The sequence below is a fragment of the Podarcis vaucheri genome (assembly GCF_965113315.1).
Source record: "Podarcis vaucheri genome assembly, chromosome: 2".
Lineage (NCBI taxonomy): Eukaryota > Metazoa > Chordata > Lepidosauria > Squamata > Lacertidae > Podarcis > Podarcis vaucheri.
The window spans coordinates 90400649-90414175 of NC_138760.1; the positions used below are offsets into that span (position 1 = coordinate 90400649).

Genomic DNA, 13527 nt, shown 5'->3' on the forward strand with positions numbered 1-13527 from the left:
TTCAGACCAGCAATAGGCAGATTCTCCTAGTTTGCTTTTGCATGTTTTTAACCCCAATTCCATTGTTTCTGCATAAATCTATGGTTAAAAACACTTCTCAAAATCTAAACATTTTTTTTATGTATCTAAATTTGATTTTCTTCCCCCAAAATATGCAAGAGTGCATTTTTAGGCTGAGAACAGTCACAACATCCCAAGGTATGCAAAACCCATTATTCTGATCTGCACATTAGTGAGCAAGCTAAACTGGGCATGGAATGCTTTCGGATATTTCAAAGAACTCTGATAATTTAGGGAAACAACAACAAAATTCCCACAAAGCTTCATGTTTAGACTGGGGTTGGGTTGGCTCTGTGGACCAAATTTGGTAGGTTCCCTACACTAGCTTTTTAGATTATCCTCAAATGCTGACATTCAGCTTAAATAAATTGGGGAGGAAGGGGGTACTTGGACTGAACTGTAATAATTCAACTTGCTATTTCCTCTGCTTCAAAGGATATGGCAACAGCAGAGCAGAAACAGAAATCTGAATGTGAGGAGGTGGAATTAAAAGCATTCATGCTACAATAATAAATTAACAGGGCAACGATCAAGGCTGTTTTTTTTAACTATCGCGATAGCTGTTGAGTTTTGTGCAGACTACCATTCAAAACTTCTGCATTCTGGAAACACAAATTGCATTGTCAATGCATCTTGTGCAAACTAGAATGATGTACTTTATTTTTATTTTTACTCTGTGGAGTCAAGAAGGGGTTGAACATGTATTCTTCTCAGATGGAAAGATGGTGGTGAAGGGCACTGCGAGGCAGAGGCAGTGGCAAACGCACAGCACAGCAATTCTCAGAACTACAAAGGTCTCTTTCTTAATTACTGGTCTCCATTGTGATTTCCAAGCCCATCTTTCTAGAACGCTTCTATTTGCAACTATGAGGATTTGCAACTTTTAAATGAAAATGAGAGATTATTGGGAGTCAGCTTGTAGTAGACCAGAAATGCATATTCTGCCCATGTGGTCATAACACGTCATGCAGAAGTTAGTATATCTTCCAAACATTATATGTCCTTGGCTATTCAAACATTTTTTTTATATAGGAGGCTGTAATCCCTCTGCAAGGAGCTTCTCTAGTTGAGGTGTGAAATGTATCAGTTTATCTTGTGAAAGTGAATCCCACAGAGTTGTGCAAATTACTTAAGCTTGACAGGTTGCTCTAGCAGCCAACATTACAAGTGGGGAGAAAAGAATCTACACTCAATTTTCTGGACCAAAATTTGCCTAACTCAATGTCAGTTGGAAAAGCAAGAGTTATGTGAGCACTTTGCCCTCAGGTCATTTTAGACTAAGTGGTCTTATTACAGAGGCTATATTATATCACTTTAAGCCACTTCAACTAGATGAGCGATTTGCATGAAGCAACTTACAATATAGATCACTGTAATTATGCTTCACTACAAAACAAAAAAGGAGTATAGTTCCAAGAACAAAAACCACTAGATGCAAATGGCGAGCACTTATTTACACAAGCGGCTCCCCACATGGATCAGTTTGGAAGCTGGGGGAATGCCTTTCTTCCGGAGATTCAGAAGAGAACTGGAATACAGTGGTACCTCGGGTTACAGATGCTTCAGGTTACAGACTCTGCTAACCCAGAAATAATACCTCAGGTTAAGAACTTTGCTTCAGGATGAGAACAGAAATCGTGCAGCGGCGGCACAGTGGCCCCATTAGCTAAAGTGGTATCTCAGGTAAAGAACAATTTCAGGTTAAGAACGGACCTCCAGAATGAATTAAGTTCTTAACCCGAGGTACCACTGTATACCTAGACAGTGTCTTAAAAAGCAGAGAAAAAGGTCCGTATAGTTAAAGCTATGGTTTTCCCAGTAGTGATGTATTGAAGTGAGAGCTGGACCATAAAGAAGGCTGATCGCCGAAGAATTGATGCTTTGGAATTATGGTGCTGGAGGAGACTCTTGAGAGTCCATTGGACTGCAAGAAGATCAAACCTATCCATTCTTAAGCAAATCAGCTCGCTGGAAGGACAGATCCTGAAGCTGAGGCTCCAATACTTTGGCCACCTCATCAGAAGAGAAGACTCCCTGGAAAAGATCCTGATGTTGGGAAAGATGGAGGGCACAAGGAGAAGGGGACAACAGAGGACGAGATGGTTGGACAGTGTTCTCGAAGCTACGAACATGAGTCTGACCAAACTGCGGGAGGCAGTGGAAGACAGAAGTGCCTGGCTTGCACTTCCATGGGGTCACGAAGAGTCGGATACGACTAAACAACAACAACAACAACCACTGTATATCACTATCTACTACTTTCAGGGTTATGCACTGTTGCAGTAGATTCCTCCGAGATTCCCACCTGGCGTCTCATATCGCAGCTGAACTGTGAATGGAGGAGCCATGTGATGTGTGCTCATTTTCATATTCAGATGAGGATAAGCTTTTAGAAAGAATGCCACCCAAAATAAGAGTCTATTGCTCTGACCAGGGTGAGAAACATTTGGCTAGCAAATGTCATGGGCAACTAAGGCAGATATTTAATGGTATAATTGTTGTTATTTTAAGTAATAATTTTATGAAGCTTTGAAGATTTTGTTGCACACTGCCAGGTATGTTAGCAGCCCCGTGAGTTAGTGGCTTGTAAATAAAAATCTACATTTGCAGAAGAAGAAGAAAATACACAGGGTGTAGTCCTCCCAATATTGCAGCATTTCAGATACAGTTAGGAAGGATTGCACAGAAAACTAGTGCATTCAGAGGGGTGGGGGGTGGGGATTCTTGTCTGCCGACATGCAAGTTTTTGACTCGGAAAGTTTCTGCCATGGAGGATCTTTTATTCATACATTTGCCACCTGCATTCTGATGCAGTACAGTCTAAGGAATGTTGCATGATGCGCTTTTCTTCATGAATGTGCAGGTCCCCCCTTTCATATCCCCCGCTGGCGGGGCAGGCATCCAGACAGGTGGAAGAACATTATCAGGGCTGGTTTCCATAAACTGGGAAAACACCCAAAACCACTTAGGAAAAGGGTTTTAAAATTACAACTCCTACCTTTCCCTGAAGCCAGCTGGAGTCAGCAGCTGAGTATGAACATGACCCTCATCTTGCTTCAAAAATTTGGCAGGAGTGGCCAGCACACTGGCCTGAGCTCTCAGGCAGTCACTGCTGGAACAGAGCTCAAAGGCAAACAAAGTGGCCATTCCCCTCCCCCTTTCTCCACCCTGGGTCTATTAGATCAGTGGTTTGGTTTTCAACTAGGGTGCCTTGAATGATGGTGGGTGCTGCTGCTGCAGGCAACACTGGCCTCTGTCCCTCTTTCCTTCCCTCCTCTGATGCCCTCTTGCATCTCTGCCTCCCAAAGGCTTGCACAGCTGCTTGTTGCAGGAGCCCTGGCTACAAGCTCCCCAGGCGAACGGTGCCTTTGGGGCTGCCCTGTGGGGCAGTGCGAGAAGGCACCTCTCTTTGGGACAGGGGAAGCAGCTCAGAAACCAGGGGCGGCAGCTTTAGCTGCCCAGAGGACTCCCAAGGAGAGGGGAGAGGAAAGGAGGCTGAGGGAAGACTCCATAAGGGAAGGTGTTCAAAAAAGGGCGAGAGGCTGCCAGCTCTGCAGGCAAGGGGTGACATAACTGGGCTCCTGAGCCCCACTGGGGTGCCGCAGAAAGAATGCAGTTGGTCAAGGGAACCATAGACTCAAAAAGGTTGAAAACCTCTGTATTAGACTGTGAGGCAGAATGTTGCATAATTTAAAAGAACTGTAGGAAGAATTGGACCTTGGAAATGCATAGCATTTATTTTTTTTAATCGCCCTACTTGCTATATGTCAAGGTTTTCCTGGACATTTGGCCGATTCAGCCAAAATCTGCCCAGAAGCCATTTTGCAGCCCGATTCCTGGATGTGTCCTGGAAAACCCAGATGTATGGCAGCCTTAGGAATGCACCACTGCAGTCCTTCTGCTCAAGGCAGGCCCTGGTCCCAGAGTAACAAGCACAGCACTGTCTGAAATGTTTTTGTTTAAATAAGTTCACACTTAGAAGCTTTAAACAATACTGAATGCTTAAAAGATACCATGTTTAATTTATTGTGTGTCTCCCCCCCCCCTTTGGGTCTAGCCTTCTGTATGTAAAATTCAGTGCCATAAGCCTCTCTTTCAGGTTTGGCAGCACCTGTCTAATTCTTATTTCCCCAGGCGCTATGTCTCCATTTAGATTTTGGCTTCCTTTCCCTACGCGGAAGATGGATCTACAGATTGCGTTCTTGTAGGGGGATCCAGATTAGCAGCAGACTTTGTACCCAATGCAAATTTAAGATACAAATATGGTAGAGTTTGGAAATAGTTATTTCACATATTTTGGAAGTGATATAAAAATAGCATTGGAGAATGGCAACACATTTCTTACAGTCATTTGCCATGTGAGGAATCTATGGAGGGGGGCAGATTTTCCCCTATAGGTGGGGCCAACTCTTTCTATAAAGGTTTTTCCCTGAAAGAATTACAACAGGCTCACCGTGCCTTGTGAACAACTGCAAAACTATCACGCTATTTGATAAAAATCCTAAATACAGCTGGTCAGCACCCTTTCCCTTAAGCCCAGCCCATGAAATATTAAATAGTAATAAGCTTTGCACTGACTCTTTTCAAAGCCCAGAGGATACCAAATCTTACAGAACCTTGTGAATTGTCCTTAAAACACAGAGGGGTAGTTTAACAACTGTGTAGTTTAGCACATGGGGAAGATGTTTAAATTCCTTTTAATCTAAGGAACCTAAATGGCCATATATTTATTTCAAGGAAATGCAACACACACACACAAACACAAATAAAATCACTCAAACTTACCTAGTTATATTTTACCTGGTTGAAGTGGATAATGGGTTTCAGACCATGTGCAGAGTTCCTTGCATGAAAGGTGATATGAATATGAGAGCATGTTTTGATTCTTAATTTGGGGTGATTACAAGCAGACAAATATTGGGGTGCTTTCCTGTCTTTAGGGGAAATCAGAGATTAGTAACAGCCAACCTCTTAATTCAGATGAATGTTGCTTGAACCAATGGTGAGAGAAGTCCCATCTCTGATGCAAATGGTCTAAGGTAGCAAATCAGAACTGAGTCTGGTTCCATCTTCTTAATAATTCTTCTTAATAATTCTGAACTTACACAACTTGTTAGCTGAGACTAGCTAGAATACCATGTTAAAGGGATTGTGCTGAGAATGTGTACTGGGGGAAAACAATCTAGGAGATGCATTTGTTCAGGAGTTCCACAGGTATAAGAGAATCATAGACACAGGTAGTGCCATTGGATTACAATAGAATAGAAAAGGTTTGGCACATTTCTCATTTGTCTTCTTTAGCAATACAGGAATTGCTTCCACCACTAATGCAAACTGGGTAGACTAGATTATGTATTACATTCTGACTTACCAAGTCAAGCTCCATGTCCCTTGTGTGTGTAGGGGGAGGAGGCAGTTACCTGAAGCCTTCACACATCTTTTTATCTTGCTGTTAAAACCTGAGTGGACTAATATTACTGGCTGCAAAATATTTGGGGCCTTGTCAAGCAAGAGTTCTAGGGAGTCAACATCTGGTTGTGCCAGATGGGAACATGAGTCCTTTGTTTGTTTGTTTGTTTGTTTGTTTGTTCATACATACCCCACCTTTCCTCCTGAAGGGACTCAAGACCACTTATGTGCCTTATCTGCCTCTAAAACAGGCATGTCCAAAGTCTGTTTCGGGGGCCTAATCCCGCCCGCCGGTCGATTTAATCTGGCCCCCATGGCAGTATATGTCCTGAGGTAAAATCCTTTAAAAAGTTCAAAAACATTGGGGTTAAATCCTGAAAAAAAACTCAACAACTTTGGCCGGCCCTCACGCATATTCACTTCATCAGATCTGGCCCTCTTTGAAAAAAGTTTGGACACCCCTGCTCTAGAGATTCACCAAACCTTCTCAATGGGATCCAGTTGAGCATCACAATGCTGTCTTGAAGCACTCTTCTCAAAAGGATCCTTCAAAAGAGACACCCCATTTTGCAATGGAACAAAATGCCCAACGATATCACTGCCTACCATGATCCATGTTAAGAGAACACATTCTCGGCTTCCCTTGCTTCTTCTTCTCCAGTAATATAATGTACTTTCAGTATCCTGCTTTAAAGTGTGGCTGGGACTTGTCTGCACCTCTGTAAACTGCATGTCTTATTCCTCCTGCTAAAAAGCTCGCCATACCACTTTCATAATGAGGGAACTTTAGATCGATAAAAGCAACGTATAATTTTTGCTTCAAATTATGGATATATTTACATAGCAGAAAGTTCAGCACAAAGCACTGGTCCAATGTGGATTTCCCTCTTTGGAAACCTGCCTGGACTTCAGATATCACCTTATTTGTATCTGCCCATTCTTATAGTCTCCCAAGAAGGAGCCTGGCATATAGTTTGGAGGCTACATCTAACAAACCAATGGGTCTATAATTGGCAGGGTTTTTCTTATCGCCCTTTTTATTAATGAGGGAACTAAGTCTGCCTGACTTCGTAGGCATTACACTTTCTTCCCTCAAACAATTTCTTTATCCTCCTGTGACCACTTACTTTCACTCCTGGTCTTCATTCAGCTCATGAAGTCAAGAGATTGAAATACCCTTTTAAAAATGTGCCACGTTGATGGCAGTGTTTGAAGTCTCGTGACTGGTGCCCTTTTAAAGCAGGCACCTCCGGCTCATTTAATTATTCATGTTAGTTTTAGCGCTGTTCCTATAAAGCCCTTGAGTGAAAAGACAGCGATAATGGAAGTGCCTTCACCTACTTAGCAGCCCACCAACCAGACAGCATCAGCAACAGCACTCTTCTTTTTACTTTTCTTTTTCTCTTTCATTCGTGTTACTTCCACAGCAGTCTCACGGTTTTGACCTTTCTGAAGCACTCAGGTAATTAGCCCTTTTCCTGAAGGTGGATCCGTTCAACTTTCCTGGTTTTATATCTAATCTATCTATCTAATATCCCTCTTCCGAAAAATACCAAAAAACAATGAAAACAGTTTGCGTAGGATCTTGTACACTGAAAATCTGAGTAACACCATTTTGGACACTTCATTTTCTGCTAAAAAGGTTAACCAGTGGATTATCTCAAATCCACCTTGGAGACATAATTTTAGTTAGAACAAGAGGACATAACTTAAAAGGGCTTCCCTGAAACAGCACATTCTACAGATATACGGATAAAGGGCGGCATACAAATTTAAATAATAATAATACAAGAAATACATGAGTGCAACTCTCATATGTTAACAGTGTTTTGGAAGACTCATTGCAATGCCCATGTTTTGTCCCTTCTGTTTCAGTACATGCCTTTTTAGTAGTTGCATTAGAATATACAAGAATAAGCGGACGTTTCTTCTTCCCTTCTCCCCTCTCCCCAGTCATGAAGTCCCTGCATTTTCATGGGCAAGTTGCTTTCACAGACTAGCCAAATTCAATGCTGCTGTTAAAATAAAATTAGGCAAATCCATATGTGCTAGGACTGAGAAAATAAACTACTGTTCAAGGCGGGGGGAGGGGGGTCACACGGAACCGTCAGTACTGTGTTCAGACCACCAGTGACATGTGATCCCATATATTAGGCCTAAATGTTTTCACTGAGAGGACCAGGTACAGTGGTACCTCTGGTTACGACTGGAATCCGTTCGTAATCAGAAATGGCTCATAACCTGAGGCGCCATTAGTGAAAGTGTGCCTTCCGCTGTGCACGCGCCTCTGGTGTGTGATTTCCGCTCACACCGGAGCTTGTAACCCGCAGCGTACGCAACCAAAGGCGTTCACAACCAGCGGTACCACTGTATTGTAAAATCCTCTGAGTCACTCACACCAACCTGTTTTCTTACTCCTACCCTGATAGCTACCACAGGCTGTGAGTCATGGGAGGAGAGTTTCATGAGGTACTAGAATTTCAGGAAGGAACTATGAAATTATGCAATATAGGTAGTATGTTTACCTCAGGATCATTACTAGAAGCATGGAATTAAATGGTGTCAAGTCACCACTATTAAACACCCAGCTCTTTGCTTATAACGTGCATAACTTATTAATCTGAAGATGGTGCCAGGGTGGAAAAACATTTGTGTGGCATTTGACAGGTCCATGTCATCACAACCACAGCTACTGCCTAGGAAGGGCGGGGGAGGAGCATGTAAGAAACCCTTTTAAGCACTCATTCATATAATGAATTAATGACACACAGCCAAACCAGATCTAATGAAATAAACTCTTTATTGCTGCACACATGCTTATATATTAAGCTTTTAAATATATTATTATATTGCCATTCTGAAAAGCTTTACATTCTCTTTATTTTAACAAGTAGCAGAGGGCAGAACCAATGTAAACAAAGGAAACAATTTAAATTTAAATTGTCTTGCAATATAACTACAACCAATAGCCAAGAAAAACAAGTTCAATAAATATTAGAAATCCATTAATTTCATTTTTTAATTATTTAAATAGGCAATTTTTCACTTGTAAGTGTGGCTCCTAGTATCTGTTTCCTCTTGCAAAGGGCAAGAATCTAAATACTACCAGACAGTTAGTTGGGAGTGATAGGACAATTCACCAATGTGCTGAACTTAGAAATGCAACTATAAAACTCATTCACACTGGCAATCCATTCTTAATTTCTCCAGCATATTTAGCAGTCTGGGCAAACCTTTGTTACTAGGCAAGAAAACAAAGGCCACCCTGACACTCTTTCACTGGCTCTACAATTAAAAGAGTCAGAAGTCATTTCACCAGAAGCACCCAGGTGCCATGCTTCTTGACAATTAACTAATTATATTTCACATTTACTTTACCAGACACTTGAAAGAAGAAATACTAGTATGCCTTTTTAAAAAAAAAACTTTCTGTGCTTCTGGTTTGTTTTTGCCCCAATAATTCAGTATTGGCATAAACTCTAAAAGGTTAAAACATCATTTGTTTGCTAAATTCAGCAGATAGCCAACTGAATCCTTTTTCATGATAACAGGAAGACTGCGGAACAGAATGAAATCAGCAGCTCAATAATAAAGTTGTGCCCCTTTCAATATGATGCCCTTTTATTCTGTGAGGTGCCCTTCCAAGTTGTCGCCATAACACGATGGAGAGAAATTATGCCTAGCCAATCCAGGTTCCAAACACACTAGCACCAAACTTAACTTCTGTGACTACTTTTGGTGAAAAATAGGGAAAATAATACCTTGGCCAGGTTTTTTAGTTTGCTGCCTCTGCGTAACATAACTGTTCCACATGATTTTGAACAAGTACCATTCTTTTAAGAGATGTGCTTTCCTTGGCACAAAATCAGGAGTCAGAAGTGTCAAATTCTACATCAAGTTAGTTTCATTTGTCAAATACTGCATGGACCCTTACTGTAGACTTGTGGCGGCTCAAAGGGGGCTTGTTTAGAGACTGGGATGGCTGTGTATTCCAAAGCAGAGACTGAAATAAGTCAGAGTTTAAGTGCCTCATTTAAGAGAGCCTGCATGGGAATAACATCACATAAATATGGATGATATATATGCCTTGAGATAGAGCCAAGAACACAAAAAACTCAGTCCTGCTACTGTATCTCTCTAGGGACATGAACTACAGGCGTAGAATCTGGGACACCCCCACCCTACCATTTCCCATTCTATCACAAAACATTTAAAGGAAGATGAATCTCCAGTATGGCAGGCAGTAACTTCTGGTAAGCCCTGACTCTGCTTACATGGTTATGTAATGTCATTATCTTGTTCAAGTCAAGAAACCAGGTAGGAAAATGGGAAAAGACCCAATGTAAGTTTCTCACCTCATCACACCCATCAATGGAAAGTGAAAAAACAAGTTCTTGACCTTGCTTTGATTGTGAATACTTATCAGTGGAAAGCTGAAGGCCCAGTATTACATCAGCCAGAGCAACTGCATCTACTAATGCAATTGTACTCATGATTAATAGTATTTGTATATATGAATAATCATCCTCACATTGCCAGGATAATCCAAAGTGGGCCTCCTTGTCATATTTATATTTATACAGCACATAATTCTTAAGGGTATGTGGTACAGAGCCACTGCATTATCTTAGCTAGGAAAGTTTCCATGTTAGGCAACACAGCCCTTTCCTGCGTTGTTCACATCCCCACCTCCTCCCAAAATGTTTTCCAATTCTCAAAGTAGCGCTTGTTAGGAAGATTTTAAGAGGAGTTTGTGTTAAAAAACCTACTAACTTGTGGCAGCCTTAAAGGACATGCCTTGGTAAGCTTTGTTACAAGCAGATGTTTCACTCAATTCAGTAGAGTTTAGTGATGGTGGGATGAGCACTAAGCAAGCCCAGATTGTAGCTGCCTCCAACTCCTGCTATTTCTAAAGGGAGGGGCAGGGGGAGATGACACACCACACACTCTTGAGCAGTGGTGAGCCACTGCATTTCTTGTCTGTACACCAACATGCATATACCAGAGTAATGTGATTCATAGACCCTAAATTTGCAACGTGTTGATCACGCTATTTGGATCTATGCCAATGTGAGGTCAAGTGTATTGGCACTGGGCGGTCATGGGGTGAAGATGGTTGCATGACAGTTATACCCCACCCCACCCCATACCATTACCTGAATAGGGCGATAAGTTATGCTTCCATGAGAAAGGAGGAAGTGCATGCCACACATACACTCACATACTCCAAACCAGGATTTGAAGACTTTGCAAACCACCTGAACTAAACTTCCAAGCCCAGCAATATCTACAAAATGTCACAACTATGCTTGAAGTGGAACAGACACATGACTAAAGTTCCTGCTAAACATCAGCATTTGAGCATCCTCTACAAAAGTAACATGTAAAGAATAGGTGGCCAAGTGTGTTTGACTTGAGACAAAAGTCGAGCCATGCAATTTCGTAGAGTACTACTGTGTTCCAGTAAGAACTGCAGAAATGGGGAATAAAAAACAAATGGGACACCTGAATTGAACAGGAGCTTGCTGAATAATAAGGCATCTGGGTTAGAAAGCCAAGGTTCTGCTCTGCCCCCACTGTGCAAATCTGGAAGATAAGGCTGCAGGATGAATAAACACAGCCATTTCTGCAAGGCAAGCAGCAGGCAAATGCAGATACCACTGCACAAGCACAACATTTCTGTAGCCCTGTAGAAGTAAAAGTGCCTATCTCCCTAATTATCCTGTAAAATATGGATCATGAAAGGCAGTCTGATTCATTCCTTAACCAGCGACTGCCTTGAATTTAATCTGCTTGCAGGAAGGTGTTGTGCCAATGTTCTTGCAGGCTGCACCAATTTTCACTAGGCATCGCTGGCCTGCAACATCTGGCAGCCTCACAATATGCCAATCAATACATTCATTAAATTTGGTTTGCAGATCACCCGTCAGCACTATCATGTACAAGCAGCAATGTTTTCAAATCTGAGCTGCTTCCGGGGACCTGGTTCTCAGGAGAAGAAAGGTAGATCAGTATGCAATTGTCAGAATGTTAAGTTAGAAACTGAAATTATGCATAAAAGGGGAAAGCAGCTACAAAACCCAGGGGGGTGAGGAGAGGGAACTCTGAGCTGTGATCTACTGTGAAGTCACACAGGGTGATGTCCCAGATTAGCATTCAAGTCCTATGCTGGCCAGAAGATTATCCAGAGCTTCCAGTTTCTGATTGGCTTCTTCAATTGCACTGTATGTTTGCACGTTGCTGGTTATGTGGAAACGGATGTCGTCAACAAGAGGGATTGAGTCTGTCTCCTGCCGTTCTTCGACTGCCTCAGCATTCTCCTTCACTGCCACAGCAAACTCCTCAAACTCCACTAGCTGGATTGGAAAGAGAAGTGGTGAAGGAAATTGGCAGGCTGATAAGCATATTAGAGTCCTCAGCATAATGATGTCATTTAGAATTTTAAACAGCGGTAGTAGTACAGAAGAAATTCTGATTCAGTGTGTACAATTATGCATCACATGGACATGAGTTACCAAAAAAACAAAATAAAAAAGATTCACACTGAAAGCATAATATTAAATTTCAGAATAGTGGGAAGAAGAATCACTCTATTGTAACACCACACAAAAGAGACCACCTTTTCCACAAGGAGGCCTAATTCAGCTCAATAATTTGATGAAGACCTGGCAAGCAAGAAAAGCATCTCCTTTAAAAAATGCAGACCTAGGAGTGGGATGCAACTTTGACATTAAAAAATGGCAGCACAACTATTTGAAACCTTAAAAAAACCAAAAACATGTTTGCTACATAAAGGCTTTCTGTTTGGAACCACCCATCCCTCTTGCTCCCTCCATCCCACCATTTACTGAACTATTTAACCTCAGAAACAAAAAGTTACCCAACACAAGGTCACTCTAGAACTGGTGTTTTAGCCATTACATAGCACCCACTTAATCTAAGCAATCTTAGTCAACTTCTTCACTAGCTGTCCCAGTCCACTGATTTTGTGGGTACTCCTCAAACATTTAACAAAGATTCTCATACCCTGTAAAGCAGGAATAGGCATTTGTAACAATTTTTCACAGAAGCAAAAAAGGCTGATGAAGTACGATACCCACCAAAGGCTACAAAAAGCATGGTTCCACAGGCCTGTGCCTCGATATTCCAATATAAATTCATCATCTAAACAGGCCTGTGCCTCTATATTCCAATATAAATTCATCATCTAAAAAAATTATTGGTGGTCTATTGTACTAGCACGGCGAAGGTGCAGGAAAAACAGAATCCTTTAGAATTCTTAACAGCGGTGCAGTTAAATGGCAAGTCCTGATTTTTGTTTGGCTAACAAAAGGCTCCCCACTAAGAACCACTTCCTGCTTGTTTTCACTGGGAAAAAATGGGAGGAGAGGAACTTTTGTATAAGTGGATCTGTTAAGAAATCATTTTCTTCAATGTGCTTTCACAGTCAAAGAATTTCACATCTTTCTCAAAGCCTGTTAAGAACAGTTGCAACTTGTGTGGGTGTGCGAATTAGAGCCATTAAAAAAAAAAAAAATCAGTGAATTGACTGGGCTCCCAAATGCCCAGCAGAGACAAGACTGTGAACCTGTGTTCATGGGACTGTTCATGGGACTGTCAATACTACAACTGGTCAAGCAGGAGAGGAGATGGAAAGAAGGCAGCACTCTTGCTTTTCTCCTGGGACAAACATTGGCATAAATGCATGTTAGTACTGTCCAGTTAAAGCACAATTTAGATTTCTGCACCCATTTAGTTGGGAGATATTTCAAATAATCCTTACCTAAGCATTTCTTGGGGATACGGCATGATATAATATGGGATTAAAGTAGCAGGATGTATGTACTCTGCACATAACTGAGGTCTGCATGTAGCAGTTAATGCTTAAGGTACAACCTGGTGGGGTTGTGGGACAAACTGATCTTTGTAACCAAGATTCAGTACAAGAAGATATAGCTTGTACTATTAGGCCAATGCTCCTCCATGGAAGCTTACAGCAAAGTAATAGACTCTTGAATCTGCCACAGCTGATACAAATCAACAGAATGTATGAGAACA

General features: G+C 41.6%; 1 protein-coding gene across 1 annotated transcript in view; it reads right to left on the minus strand.

Moving 5' to 3' along the window:
* Nucleotides 1–8887: 8887 nt before the first annotated feature.
* Nucleotides 8888–13527, minus strand: part of ABTB1 (ankyrin repeat and BTB domain containing 1) — a 38667-nt gene continuing 34027 nt past the window's right edge. Inside the window, exon 12 of the mRNA XM_082210228.1 lies at nucleotides 8888–11825. Within this exon, the coding sequence (XP_082066354.1) occupies nucleotides 11619–11825 (207 nt within the window). The 3' untranslated portion in view covers nucleotides 8888–11618. The remainder of the gene's footprint in view (nucleotides 11826–13527) is intronic.